Below are 15,432 nucleotides of genomic sequence, written 5' to 3'. Positions count from 1 at the left end.
TCTTCAAAATGCAGCTTCTCGATTTGCTTCTGGTAGAGAAGTTCTGCCAAACAACACCTGAGCCATGGGATCCTTCTCATGTAGACAGACATGGTGCCCACCATGAAAACCACTGTATGGAATCTTCCAAGGCATCCATCAAGAAACTCAATGCTCTCAGTGTTCCAGGATGTGCCAAATGGCAGAATCTTCTGGGTCACTCTCTGTAAGTGCACACACTCTTTGTTCAGACTTTAAAGGCTTGGAAAACTCCCATCAAAGCCACTGCATGCTGCAGAGCCACTTCTACCAGAATACCTTAAGAGGGACCTCTAACCTGTTATTTGTGACGCCTGTAAATACCATGACTTTATTTACTGGGACCGCCTGGGTCTTATTCAAATATGAAATAGCCTAGTCCACAGCCAGAGAAACCTACTACTTGTAGAAAGTACAGTAGATGGGTGTACCTGAGCGCTACTCGTTTCCACCAGTTCTGTGCTGATGGCACTGCTGGACATGTTCCAATGACAAAGTGAGTAAAGCATAATGGGTCTCATTTTCTTCATTTGAATTTTCCTTGGCCGACCACTGTCTACAGACCTCAATATTGCCCGATCAATGATGTCCTCAATGATGAGAAATACAGACAGTATGCTTCAACATGCCATACCATCAGGGAGGCATGTCATTGGCCCCAAATGTATTCTGCAGCAGGACAATGACCCCAAACAAGCCGCCAATGTCATCAAAAAATATCTTCAGCGTAAAGAACAAGTCGTCCTGGAAATTATGGTTTGGGCCCCACAGAGCCCTGATCTCAACATCAAGTCTGTCTGGGATTACATGAAGAGACAGAAGGATTTGAGGCAGCCAATATCCACAGAAGATCTGGTTAGCTCTCCAAGATGTCTAGAACAACCTATCTGCCGAGTTCCTTCACAAACTCTGTGCACAAGCACTCTATGTACCTAGAAAAATTGATGCTGGTTAAAAGCCAAAGAGCAGTCACACAAAATGTATTTTGTTTAGATTTTTCTTCTGTTTGTTAACTTTGAATTTCAAAATTGTAAACAATTAAAATATAAATTTTTAAAGCATTCTTACTTTACATTTCTTTATACCCGTCTAAAATTTTTGCACAGTACAGTATATAGCACCGGTCAGCAAGGTCACTGGGTACACAGTACACGAGAGACTGCTGCACTCAGGATCCAACGCTGACCGGCAAACTGACTGTCGCTGCTCTTGTATGCGGGGTCAAGGTACAGTTCCTCTTAGCCCGCTATCTGTAGCAACCACTCCTGATAAAGCCCACCTCTGCCCTAGAATGGGTGTTATGAACAGGCTAAGAGTCATGGGAACAAAGCTTCAGAAAGAGTGAGGCACATTCATTACAAAGGATACCAGCTAAAAACCTAACTGAGATGGAAGAGATTATGGTTAGACATGGATACCTGTTTTTTTATTTGCATAAGAACATTCGCCTGAATAGTCATGCATTTAAACTCCCATGATGTAAGGAAAATACATTTAGACTGGAGATTTAGAATAAAACCGATTACTGAAAGTGCTGCATTCACTGGAGCAGGGGAAAAAAAAAAAAACGGTCAACCAATTTCTAATCAAAGAATGAACACACTGTGTACTACATAACAAAGGTTAAAATAAATAAACACGTTATGAGCCTTCCTGGGAATCAAGACCTGTAAATACTTTACACAACCTACCTTAACATGGAGTTCAGGGTGAGAGTTCATGTAATCAAACAGTTTTTGATAGTTCTGGTATTGCTGATCCCACTCGGAACTATCACTGTAACGAAAATCGTCACCCAACGGGACCAAAAGTACATTTGTGCGGAAGAGCTTTGACTTTTTTCTGTACTGATCTAAAATCATCCATGCTCTGCAATGAGATTCAGGGAGAAAAAAAAAGGTAGAATCTAGGAAATTGTTTAACCTGGTAAAATAAAAATGAATACCATTACACTTAAAAGTAAAAAATGTGAACGTTTCTTTACGGGCACAGGGTAGATTTTTAGCAGCACACCAGGGATCTTATAGGTAAGTCCAAATGGTTTTTATACTGAAGTATGATTGCATCACAAACGAGAGTGCAATGTTTCGGAGTCACACAGGACCCCTTCGGAAGGCACGTTGTTACACATGCCTGATGAAGGGGCCCTGCGTGACTCCAAAATGTTGCACTCTGTTTGCAATGTGATCTGGTCCAGTTCTGATGGTCATTGTATCATTGTACATCTTTTTAGCAGTTAAAGCGAGACAACACACATACCCTAACCAGTCTTTGAAGCTACACAACAAATTGCGATTGCCATATTTTCTGCTTTTAACACATCAGCAACAATGTTTACTTAATGCCTAATATACCCCACTAACTGTCAAATGTCATTGTAACAAGAATATCAATGTTATTATTTTATTATTATACTGTATTGGGAAAGGGACACTATCTTTTTACCTTGTGCACCTCAATTTAAAGTTGGTTAAGCAGATCACTCTTAATATATTATTGATGACCCACTGTAGCTAAAATATTTGTAGCTTTATAATATACCTGAACATGTACAGAAAATCTAAGTGTAACAAATATGGCAAGAATCGATGCAACTTAACTGAATTTATGAGACCATACATAAACAATCTGGCTCTTAGGCCCCTTTCACATGACTTTTCTGAACAGGTATACCTGTTAGTTTTTCAGGCATACCTGATCAGACCGTCCATTCACCCCTATGGTCGTGGCGAGCGTAAAACGGAGTTGTGCTCATTTACACCAGCCTACCTCTGATCTGGTCCATTAAAAACAAAAACGCAAGGCGATCCGTCGTCCTCCATGTAGGCGGATCAGATCAGGGGTAGTAGAGTTTAAATAGAAAGCGGAGTCTGTGTACACCTGCCCGCCCATAGAGCACAGTGTGCTCTGTCCAACTCTGCTCTTCATAAACCTGTCATCCTCCCACTCTGCTCTGATCAGCAGGGGATCTGTGAGTGGATCACCTGCTGATTGGATTGGAGTCCGCCCTGTGTGAAAGAGGCCTTTCTTTTCATTTTTAACAAAACAGAATATACTTTTGCATTAATGGTTCTATTAGGTAGGCAGCCTGAAATCTCCAAAACAGATGCCATACAAAAGTTCCCTTGAACAAACATTACACATTTTCCCTAATGATTTACTAGGTGAACTCAATGAGAAAATACTTTCTACAACCACTGAAGCAACAGACATGGAAAGAAAAAAAAGGACTGCCACAGCTGATTTTGACGTATTTTATTTATTTAAAGAAGAATTACCAAGTAGTACCTTGTCCCATCTTCCTAAGTACACTGTAAAACTGGCAACACAGATAGCAAATAGATGGCTGCACGAGGCAAGCAACGGCAAGAGTAATGCAGAGGGACAGGAGGCTGACACACCTCACCTTCCTCTGCATTCCTCTGGTCATTGTTGGTACAGGACAGGGTGTGCATATTCGCCCTGTACCCAAAACTTTTTTTTTTTTGGTAATGGATGTTTAACTGTCAGCACTCTGGCACACTGAAGGAATAGTGTTGCTGTGGCAGAATTAGGTATTCTATGAACACAAAGAATTTCTATTACAGTTCTTAAAAAAGGGGGAAAAAATATTGGTTAGAAGGTAATACCTGTGTTCTACGTTGCCATCATGAATGGGCTCTGGGGGCACTCTCCACGGGCAGTTTACCCTACCACCAGGCAGACGTTTGAAATCAAACTGACAGCAGATTTTTGGGTCAGGACCACATGTATGAGGAACGTCATAGCTGTAGAAAGGCATCATATGGCACAAAATGTCGGTGCTACTTCCCAGATCTGTAATTAAAATAAATTGATTACTAATGAGCTGCTACACTGAACGTGGTAGAGCACGGAGAATCTTGAAATGACAAATATCTGAAATGGGAAGAAAAAATAAAAAAATCAACAGTGAAACTTCACCCAATAAGCCAACAATATAGGTTACATGTGGGTGCATAGGCTTATAGCTTCATAATATCTTTAAATTATGAAATTGTAAACAATGGCGCAGATATTCACAAACTTATTTTTTTTAGCAGTCTGTAATGAATGTGAAACTGATTGCTCATATGCAAGTCCCCAGCAATCTGTTGTCCACTAATTTACTGGTTTTGTGCATTGAAATTGACCCAACTATTGAAACTGCAGTGGGCAGTTGCAAGGCATTTTCAATCAATTTTAACCCCCATGTCCACATGAATGCTTAAAACCATCTGTTAACTCTGTTCAATTTCATGCAAATGTTTCAATTTTTTCAAATAAATTAGAAAGCCTCCAAATAAGCAAAGATTTTGCCAGCATGAGAGCTAATCTACTGGTGTAGGAATTTTCTCACTTCTTTAAAATAATCAATAGATTTTAGCAAACAAACCTCGGTTCTGGACACCAAGCAGATTGTAAAAAAAAAATTCCCATCTTTGTGGGTTAAAATAACAAAAAATGAATTGATATGTATATATAGTTATAGCCAAATCGATACCCAACATGTCATGCTTTAAAATTGCCCACGTGGAATGGCGACGAACTAGGCTACACTTTAAAAAAATTTAACGGTTACCTGTTTAGAGTTACAGAGGAGGTCTTGTGCCAGAAGTGTTGCTCTTGCTCTAATGATTGCACCGATACCTCACATGGATGGTTTAAACACCGTTTACATATGCGGGCGCGACTTGCTTCTGCATGCAAGCAGGGGGACGGGGCGCTTTTAATATTTTTGTTCTCTCAATTATTTAAATTTTTTATCTTTACACTATCCATTTAAAAAAAAGTTTTTGGATCACTTTTATTGCTGTCACAAGGAACGTAAACATTCCTTGTGACAGTAATAGGAAGTGACAGGTGCGCTTTATGGAGGGATCTGGGATCTAAAAGAGTTTGGCTGTTTTGAATGCGGTCATTTTTTCTTTAATCTGGCGCCTTTAAGGCTCCAGTACCTGGAAGTGATGTAATTACATCGCTTCCGAGTTTTTACATCAGAGACCCGATCAATTCGGCCTTGTTTTGGGCCAGCCGTATTCGTTGTCATTACAGGAAAGCCAACCATCGGCTCTAAAACAATGGTACCTGGGTGATGCCTCTGGCTGCAGGCATCAGCCCGGTACAAGCTGTACACCCACTACTTTACATTGAAGCAAAGTGTAATTTCTTCAGTGTTGTCACATGAAAAGGTATAATAAAATATTTACAAACATGTGAGGGGTGTACTAACTTTTGTTAGATACAGTGTGTGTGTGTGTGTGTGTGTGTGTGTGTGTGTGTGTGTGTATCTATCTATCTGTGTCTCAGTAAATCCAGTAAAAAAAGTAAATCCAGGAAGTGAACAGGCAGCAGCTTCCGTTGCCCACAGTTAAAATGGCTGCAGCCACACTTGGTGGAGGAAGATTTCTGCAGCATATTTGGCAAGTAGAAAATCACAGTATATATCAAATAATTTGCAAAGTGGTTGGAGGGAAGATTCAGAATGGCAAATAGGTTTTCATTACAAATTATGTGAGCATACTGCATTTCCTGCCAGGTCACTAGGGATCATGCATTTAACTGTTCAGAAATCTATGATGGGCTATATGGGCATTGTTATGTTTGACAGGCAGTCTTGGTAACACACCTGCCTTGACGTCAACCACAAGCATATTGGAGAAAGGAGAAACTTTGACAGCAGCACCCATCTATACAGACTTTGCAAATGATCAAAAGGTGAACTATTGCTGCAAGTTCCACCTGGCGGTCAATTACCTGAACTGCTCTTTCCGCTATCATGGTCAAGTACCTGAATCGTTCTATTCTGATGGTGAAGTACCTGAACTGTTTTTTTGCTCAGATGGTCGAGTGCCTGAACTGTCTGTAAAGTTCCAGTTACCATGTGGTTATGTGCCTGCACGTCTGACTTGTGAGCTGCAATAGTCCGGAGGATATGGACTTTGTATTCTACAGTTCTTTGTTCTACAGCTGCGATCTGATCACCAGATGTCCAAGACTCTGCTGTCCATCAACAGATATGGAGGACTTTGACAAGCTTCTACCATTTCAAACTCTTGGAAAGGAAAGTTTGATGTTCATACCCGCTCCTGCGCTTTCAAAAGGCAAAGTTTGGTGTTCTTCTGTTAGTCCAAGATATAGTTTTTTTTTTTTTTTTTAATATTTTTTTAACTTAATATTTTTATATTTTTCAGGCAGAACATAGCTGAATGAGATTTTCTGTGCCAGTAAATCAGACAGGGAAAAGAAAGCAGGTATCTGCACTTTAGATAGATACACTTTATATTCCCCATTTTCCATTTAAGATAAACCGGGAGGTGGGAGAATCATTGTTTTTTGTTTACCCTTACCAGGGGCTCTCTCACATGTTCCCTTTATGTAAAGTTGGAGGCATTATATATTTGTGAGCCAGGGGGTGGAGTGATGGGGAAACTGTATATTTTATATATCATTATTGTTGGTTCATATTGTGGCTCATTATAGAATTCTAAACCACCTAATCTTGGTCAAGGAGCCTTATAAGGTCATATGCATTGTTCTACCTAATGTGAAGCTTGAGAAATGCAGGATGACTGAGCCCACATCCCCCCCCCCCAAAAGGTGATATCACTGTCCAAACAACTTGATTGGTCATTTACTCACGTACTAGCCTGCATCTACCACAGCTCAAACTAGAATAGGCTAGTCCCGTCTCCAGAGCAGCATCATGTAACATGCAAGCCTCTGGTTTGTTATCCTGTCAACGTGTTTATGGGGGACTCAGTGGAAAACAGCATCTTTAACCACTTAAGCCCCAGCCCTATTTCGGACACTTTTTGTTTACAAGTTAAAACCAGTATTTTTTCCTAGAAAACTACTTAGAACCCCCAAACATTATATATATTTTTTTAGCAAAGACTCTGGAGAATAAAATGTCGGTCATTGCAAAATTTTTTGTCACGCGGTATTTGCGCAGCGGTCTTTAAAAACGCAATTTTTTGGGGAAAAAATTGAAAAATCACATTTCACTGCATTTAAAAAATACTAAACAGTAAAGTTAGCCCATTTTTTTTGTATATTGTGAAAGATGATGTCACGCCGAGTAAATAGATACCCAACATGTTACGGCTTAAAATTGCGCCCCCCCGTGGGATGGCAACAAACTACGGTCAATAGAGATCTCAATCGGCGACGCTTTAAATTTATTTAACGGTTACCAGTTTAGAGTTAGAGTGTAGCTCTTTTAATTATTGCCCACGCTCTGGCGATCGCGGCGATACCTCACATGTGTGGTTTGAACAGTGATTTCATTCGCGGCTGGACTTGCGTTTACGTTTTATTTTGTGCGCGAGCTAACGGTGACTGGGGCGGCTAAATTTCTTTTTTTCCTATTTCTTTTTTTTTTTAACTTTATTACAGGTTTTTAAAAAAAAAATTAAAATCTGATCACTTTTATTGCTGTCACAAGCAATGTAAACATCCCTTGTGACACCAATATGTAGTGACAGGTACACTTTAGGGAGGGATCGAGGGTCTAAAAGACCCTAGACCCCTTCACTACACTTCCCTGTATGCAAGACGCCGAAAACGGCGTTTTTGCATACAGCCGTTTTTTAAATTTGCCGCCTTTTGCAGCACAGTAACCCGGAAGTGACGTCATGGACGCCGCCTCCGGGTTACGTCATCGGAGACCCGATCGATGCTGTTTCCGGCATTCATCGGGACTCCATCCAACCGGCGGACGTGCCGGCTGGGTGCTCGGGGCTCCCGGTGGGACGGGAGCCCCGAGCAAAGCCACGGAAGGCGGCGGGAGGAGGGGGGCGTCCCCTCCCGCTCACCCGGGTAACGATGGAGCGGCTCCCGAGCCGCATCGGTCGTCACCGACGGAAAGCCGACCGTCGGCTTTAAGCCACGGTACCAGGATGATGCCTCTAGCTAGAGGCATCATCCCGGTATAACCCCGCAAAGTCTGCCGACGTACGGGTATGTCAGTATGCGGTAAGTGGTTAAATATTCTTATTATATTTTCTAATATCTGTAGTTACATTTAATAAAGGTCATAAGTATTTGTGTGACCTCTCTGCACATATCCAACACAACCCCAAAAACGTGACAAAACGCCGACCCCCCCCATGTTGAGAGTAGGTGGCTGGCTTAGGAGAAATTGACACTGCTGAAAACGTTTGGTGCCGGCTTGAGCACAGGGAAAGGGGAGTTATTCATTTAACTTCTACATCACACATTTTATCATTAAAATTGGGTGTTCTATGAGATTTTTTTCTAATCTTTTATCCCCGAGTGACTGATTTGAGATAAGACAGCAAGGAGGAGAGTGGAGACACGGAGCTTGCCATTGTTTTATCAAAGCACAGATAGACCCACGCAGTGTTTGGGTCAAAGCATCTGGTTAGTGTGCCAAGGTGGAAGGTATGGAATCACAGGAGATCACGGTTTGCACTTTGCAGCACTGTCAAACGCATGATTAAGATTGCAGCACAGTGTGAAGTCCTTGGATTAATCACGATTTAGACTTTTGGAAAGTGGCACTTGTATTGGACAGTTATATGGACACTGTGTGCACAATTATTTGGCAAATTAGTATTTTGACCAAATCATAACTTCCAACTCCGAGCTGTATAAAATAGAATGCCTATTGGATTTAAGTATATCGGGTGATGTGTATTTGTGTAATGAGGGAGGGTGTGGCCTAAGGAGATCAACATCCATTATCAAGGTGTGCATATTTATTACGGAGCTTCTTTTCCTCAGGCAAAATGGGCCAAAAAAGATTTACTGTACTCTGAAAAGTAAAAAATTGTAAAAAGTCTTTCAGAGGGATGCAGCACTCTTGAAATTATTAAGATAATGGGGCGTGACCAGCATAATACACCCTATGTGAAAGAGCCCAGACTTGCCCAAGCAGTACTTTTGAGTCAGCCTCACTACACAAATCTAGGGCTCAAAGCACCGATGTCCAAGCCGACAGAGCATCCTAGGGAGCACAGGCATTTTCTGCTACGCATGTATGCAAGGGGCATGCTGCGGGGCAGGGAATGCCTTCACAGCCTAGGATGCGCTTTGACTGTTTCTCAGCTAAAGAGCTCAGGCGACGAAAATCTGAGCAGTTTGTTTCCTGCGCTGCTATGCCGCTAGAACATGGTGAAAAAGGCAGATGGATTATCGATTATTGATTGGAAAAGGCAGAGACCTGATCGGAATTCTACCTGTCACCTCCACCTGGTGGACTGGTAGATTGCGATCGACAGGTTGCCGACCCCTGGTTAAGGAGATATTCACTCTTGGCAGGTGATGATGTTATTGGCACATGTGCTCTGCAGGAATGGCATACCTGTGCCGTTCTTTTAGAGTGCTGTGCAGTAGCCCTGACTTCTGCACGATGTATACTAGCACATTATGCAATTACCCCACAAGGGATATGGACACACACAACTCAGCTCAAAAACTTGCCAAGGAGGCATCCACAGCAAGGAGAAGCCGATAGTGCCAGCAGAGGACTGCCAAAAGTGGAGGTATGGGACCGTTCTGTGCAATATCACTGAACAGAGCAGATATATATATATATATATATATATATATATATATATATATATATATATAAAAACATCTTTATTTTAAGACAAAAAGAATAACCTTTATTATCACTTTATGCTGCATAATAGAGAACAGTGTTTGGAAAGCATAAATATGCTGCACAGTGAGAGCACTCTGGGAGCCAAATTTAAAAACAGCAGATATTTTGAAGGCAGCCATAGCGGTAAGTGTAATATAAACGGACAGTTGGGTCACCCAAGTTTTTAATACATAATTATTTAAAATACATCTATATGTTGTCCACATTTTTGGACTCTTTTTTTCACACTCCACAGAAACGAAAAGCACTTTAACCACTTCAATACAGGGCACTTTCACCCCCTCTCTGCCCAGGCCAATTTTTAGCTTTCAGCGCTGTTGCATTTTGAATGAACAGTTATTTTATTTTTTGAGACAGATAGAGCTTTCTTTTGGTGGTATTTAACCACCACTGACTTATTTTTTTCTGAACAAAAACGAAAAAAAAAAAAAAAAACGGAAATTTTGAAAACAAAAAAAAAAGTTTAGTTATATAATTTTTTAAAAATGGGATTTTTGACTTACCGTAAAATCAATTTCTCTGATGTTCATTGATGGACACAGCTCTTTATCTTCTTGAACATTGGGTTATACTGCTATCTACAGGAGTAGAACACTAGGCAGGAAAAAGCTTGACTATTTCTATGGGGCAGTCCCAGGGGGTATACTCCCACTCTCAGCTATAGGCACTCAGTTTTGTTATAAGCAGTATCAGAAGAAAGCAAACTCCACAGAGGGGTGGGGTGGGTGCTGTGTCCATCAATGAACATCAAAGAAATGGATTTTACAGTAAACAAAAAAATCCCATTTTCTCTTTCGTTCATTGACGGACAAAGCTCCTTATCTTCTTTGAAATGTGCACAGCAGCTGGAATGAATCGGGTTGCCCAACTTAGAATGCTAGCTACTTCCTGAGCCGCCAGGACACTTCTATGTCTATGTTCTATGTTCTCCAAGGGGGCACAAGACCACAGCCGTGGCATTGTCCGATTTAATTCGTACCGGACACCCCTGAAGACGAATTGTCTAATGATCCACACAAAGTCTGATCGCTCGGAGTTAAAGTACATTAAATCGGCAGTTTGGACTCTTCTAGAGTCCAGAACCCCTGAGCACAATTTGTGCCGAGGACACCTCCCTACCTGAACAGGCTGGCATCCGTGGTGGTAACAGTCTAGTACAGGGGGAGAAAGGATTTTCCCTGTCAAAGTGCCGGAGAACTAAGCCACCTCTAGAGACCGTGGATTCTCATCTCATTTTACCAGAATCTTTTTCCAGAGATCTCATGTGGAGCTGTGCAAACAGAACCGCCTCGATGATAAGACACCATCAGGCCCAGCACCGACATGCAAGCAAGGGGGGGGGGGGTGATCATCTGCTGAGCAATAGAAGCTGAATTGCCTCCTGCAATGTCTTAAATGTTTCCAGAGGAAGAAACACGGGCTGAGGCTGAATCCGAAGTCAGACCCAGATAGTCCAGTTTTGTCGACGGAACCAGAGCAGACTTCTGAAGGTCCAGAATCCAACCAAACTCCCTCAGAGTTCAAAGAGTAATCTCAAAGTTGTCCTTCAGAGCAGTTAGAGGCTCCGCTCGCAGAAGATCGTCCCGGTACCTCAGTACTGCGATCCGCCGCTGACGCAACAATGCTAGCACCGGGGCCAACACTTTTGTGAAGACCGGAGGAGCACAGGCGAGAACAAAGGGTAATGCCACAAACGGATAATGCTCCTCACCCCCGGCAAAGCAGAGGAATCGCCGATGACCGGCACATACTGGAATGTGAAGGTATGCGTCCTTGATGTTGATAGAAGAAAATCCCCCTGATGTAGGGACACCACTACTGTGCAAATGAACTCTATTCAGAACGTCTGTACCCGTACAAAGGAGTTTAGCACCTTTAGGTCCAGAATTTGAAGTACCTTGCTGTCCTTCCTGGGAACTGTAAAGAGGTTTGAGTAAAACTCCTGAAAACGTTCTGAAGACAGAACCGGAACAATCACGCCTCAAAGTAACAAGTCTTGCAATCCCCCAGAGAGACCCTGTAAGCGATCTGGGGACAAGTGCAGATTGGAAGCGGAGAACCTTTCTGGAGGATAAGACCGAAACTCTATCTTGTAGTCAGACTGAATAACTTTGTGGACTCACTTGTCCTGTACCAGGAAGGTCCACGGATCCAGAAACCAGTGAAGACATCCCCCCACCCCAGATATGGGTGAGGGCACCCCCTCATGCAGAGGAACAAATTAAAGATAGGAAAAAGTTTCATCTAAAAAGGAAAAAAACTGCCAGAACATAACTATAAGTGCCTATAGCTGAGATTGGGAGTATACCCCCTGGGACTGCCCCATAGGCGTAGTCAACATTTTCCTGCCTAGCCTCCTACTCCTGTAGGGGGCAGTATAACCCAAGGTGGTAAGGAGCTGGGTCCATCAACGAACTGATTAACAGCACAGCCCCCCCCCCCCCCCCCCTCAGGAGAGGCGCTTATATGCTCTCCTCTACTCATGCCCTGTTAGCAGTGAATAAAGGAATGCAGATAACCGGCACTTCCTATTTACACTGTGATTAGCGGTGACTGGACACAGCTGATCATGTGGTAAAGAGCCTATGTCATAGGCTCTTTACTGAGATCAGAGATTCAGTGTGTCAGAGCAAAACACCCCACCACCATTCGCTATGCTGCCCAGAGGTGAGCACAGCGGCTTGTCCTGAAGGACGTCATATGATGTCCAGTCAGGACAATGGAGCCCCTGCCCGGCCTTCATTCTGCCATAGGCTGGGCAGGAAGGTGTTAAACAGCAGGTATTTTATTAAATTAATGTTAGTGCTGCTTCAGTACCCAATCAATAGAAAATGTTATGTGTTTGGCAACCGAGATCAGTAGTGACCTAGATATGTAAGCTAGCGAAGAGGAAATTCTGTTTCTAACAAAGCACCTACACTATACATTTTCGGGCCTGACATTATATAGCACTCAGGCATATAATATCTAAAGTAAAATAAAAAAAATAAAGGATCAATAAATATCTTAGAACAGGTACAATACATTTAATTTTCAAGGAATTATGACCTTTATTAACATTACTAATGTAACCTAATGCTGATAATACGGACTTGCTTACCCCAGTTTTGTCTCCAAAAAAATTCCAAAGTTTTTTTTGTTGAAAAATGTTTCTTAACCGAATAATGGACCCGCTGGATAAGCATGTTTGATAGCCCTGAGCGTTTTAGAAGGTAAGCCATGGTTGGAGAATGTCCAAATGGATCCACTGCCCAGCCAGATTTTGGCTTGACACCTGTTTAAACAAAAGACAATTAACATAACCATTATCAAAACAATACATAGAGGCATATTAAAATATAAGACTTTCTGGAAAGATCTATACCAAACAAACAATATACCGTTATTGATTGAAATTAAAGTAGAACCAAGCAAAATCTCGAATAAACCACTATCCCGGATAGGACATATAAACATGATTAAAATAGAGATCCTACCAAAAAAGTTATTTTTAAATTTCATATGACCCCGATACTCATACCACAGAGCTATTTTAATACACTAAAGAAAATATGTGGGTTTATTTGGAAATATAAAAAAACACAATAAAATATGCAGTGATAAGTAAAGATAAAACACAAGGAGGGTTAGTGGCTCCAGATTTTAAAAGATATTATGAAGCAGTGCTATTAACCAGAATTACTGACTGGAAATTTAATGCACAAGAGAAAAGTTGGGTAAAAATAAAAAACACATTAGGTGAGACACGTAAATATGATAAGGGTTCCACAAAACTATCGACACGTTTCTAAAACTATTAGTACACTTACAAAGGAAGTAATTAGGGAATGGGATTTATTACACAGAAAGGAAATGGGATTATACCTCACCACTAATACCAATATTAGGAATGGATTATTTTGCACCTGGGAATGAGACATTTTTTGGGGGATGGATAAAGGATAAAAATGCACAAGTAAGGGATATTATGAAAGGTGGGGAAATATGCACAATGGAGGAAATGAGACAAAATAAATATTTTGTTGATAGAGGATTGGAGATCCCATCAATTAAAACATTTTATAAAAACTTTCCTCAACCAATAAGATCAGAGGAAAATGTATTGCCTTTTGAAAACATTTTAAGATCGAAAATTGCGCCGAAGCACTGAATATCCCAGATCTAGAAGACTGTCTGATCCACTTAGAAATGGTTGCCGTGGACGCAGCCAAACCCTTCCAAGGTCCCTCAGGAAGGACAAACAGAGATTTAGACTTCCTAAAAGACTCTGTGACAGACAGGTAAACCCTGACTGCCCGGACCACATCTAAGGAATGCAAGGCAAATTCCCTAGGGATGCTTGGGCTTCACACAAAGCAAAGGCAACACAATATCCTCATTAAGGTGGAAAGTCGAGACCACCTTGGGGAGAAAAGACTGATTGGGCCGCAGAACCACTTTATCCCTATGAAGCACCAGATAAGGCGAACGGCAAGACAGAGCAGCCAACTCAGACACTCTGCGAGCAGATGTGATCGCTACCAGAAAAGCAACTTTCTGGGAGAGCTCAGGCAGAGGAATTGTGTCGGATGTCCTCAAAGGGAGGCCGTTGTAACACGGATAACACCAAATTCAGATCCCAGGGAGGCAAAGGAGCCTTCCTCGGGGGAGCCAGATGTCGCACCCCTTGGATAAAGGTGTGAATCAAAGAATTAGTCGCCAAGGGATGCTGGAACAGAATGGCTAAGGCCGACAACTGACCCTTTAACGTGGTCAGCGCCAAACGCAGATCCACACCTTCCTGCAGGAAAGCCAAAATCCTCGCCACCGAGAAAGAGCGGGGATGGAACCCTTGCGACTCGCACAAGCAATATACGCCTTTCAGGTGTGATGATAAATCTCCTAGGAGGTAGCTTTCTGAGCCTTCAATAAGGTAGGAATGACAGCATTTGGCAGACCCCTATCTCTCAAGACCTGGCTTTCAACAGCCAATGCCGTCAAAGCCAGAGACTGTAAAGCAGGATGGAAGATTGGCCCTTGAGACAGAAGATTGTCTCTTAGCGGAAGCCGCCAGGGAGGCTCGACGACCATCTGCATGATGTCCACGTACCAAGACTGACACGGCCAGTCTGGGGCTACCAGAATGACCTGCATCCGTTCCAACGCCAACCTGCGGAGGAATCTGGAGAACAGATCGGAGGGAAGGCAAAAATCAGCTGATATCGGTGCCAGGGCACCACCAACGCATCAGTGGTGTTCGCTAGAGGATCGCGGGTTCTGGCCTCGAACCTTCCTACCTTGTTGTTGAGACAGGACGCAAACAAGTCCACGTCCGGAGACCCCCACCGAACACATAGGAGACGAAACACCACCGGATGTAGGGACCATTCTCCCTGGTCCAGAGTCTGGCGACTCAAGATAGTCCACCTGCCAGTTCTCCACACCCAGAATGTGAACGGCCGAAATCGCCGGAACGTGCGTCTCGGCCCAAGCTAGGATCTCGGCCACTTCCGTGGCCGCCCGGGCAATCTTGGTGCTTTGGTGATTGATGTAAGCCACTGCCATGGCGTTGTCCGTCTGAACCGGGCAGGCGGGCAACCCCGAAGCCGAGATAAACAATGGAATCTCGGCTTCGGGATTGCTCGCAGCTCCAAGACATTTATCGGTAAGGAGGCCTCCTCCATCGACCACGTCCCCTGGGCACAAAGCGTGCCCAGAACTCCACAACAGCCAGATAGCCTGGCATCCATAGTGAGCACCGTCCACAGCAGAGGCCAGAAGGACTTGCCTTGTATCAGAGTTGGTGA

General features: G+C 42.8%; 1 protein-coding gene across 1 annotated transcript in view; it reads right to left on the bottom strand.

Annotated features, from left to right (window-relative positions):
• The window catches only part of MAN2A1 (mannosidase alpha class 2A member 1), a 370,906-nt gene that overhangs the window by 182,271 nt on the left and 173,203 nt on the right, over positions 1-15,432 (bottom strand). The window contains exons 6-8 of the mRNA XM_082259950.1: positions 12,747-12,920; positions 3,648-3,834; positions 1,710-1,887 (exon numbers count right to left, since the gene is read on the bottom strand). Coding sequence (XP_082116076.1) covers positions 1,710-1,887; positions 3,648-3,834; positions 12,747-12,920 — 539 coding nt within the window. The remainder of the gene's footprint in view (positions 1-1,709; positions 1,888-3,647; positions 3,835-12,746; positions 12,921-15,432) is intronic.

This window comes from Pelophylax lessonae, assembly GCF_965119305.1.
Source record: "Pelophylax lessonae genome assembly, chromosome: 1".
NCBI lineage: Eukaryota > Metazoa > Chordata > Amphibia > Anura > Ranidae > Pelophylax > Pelophylax lessonae.
This window is presented reverse-complemented; position numbering and strand designations above follow the sequence as displayed.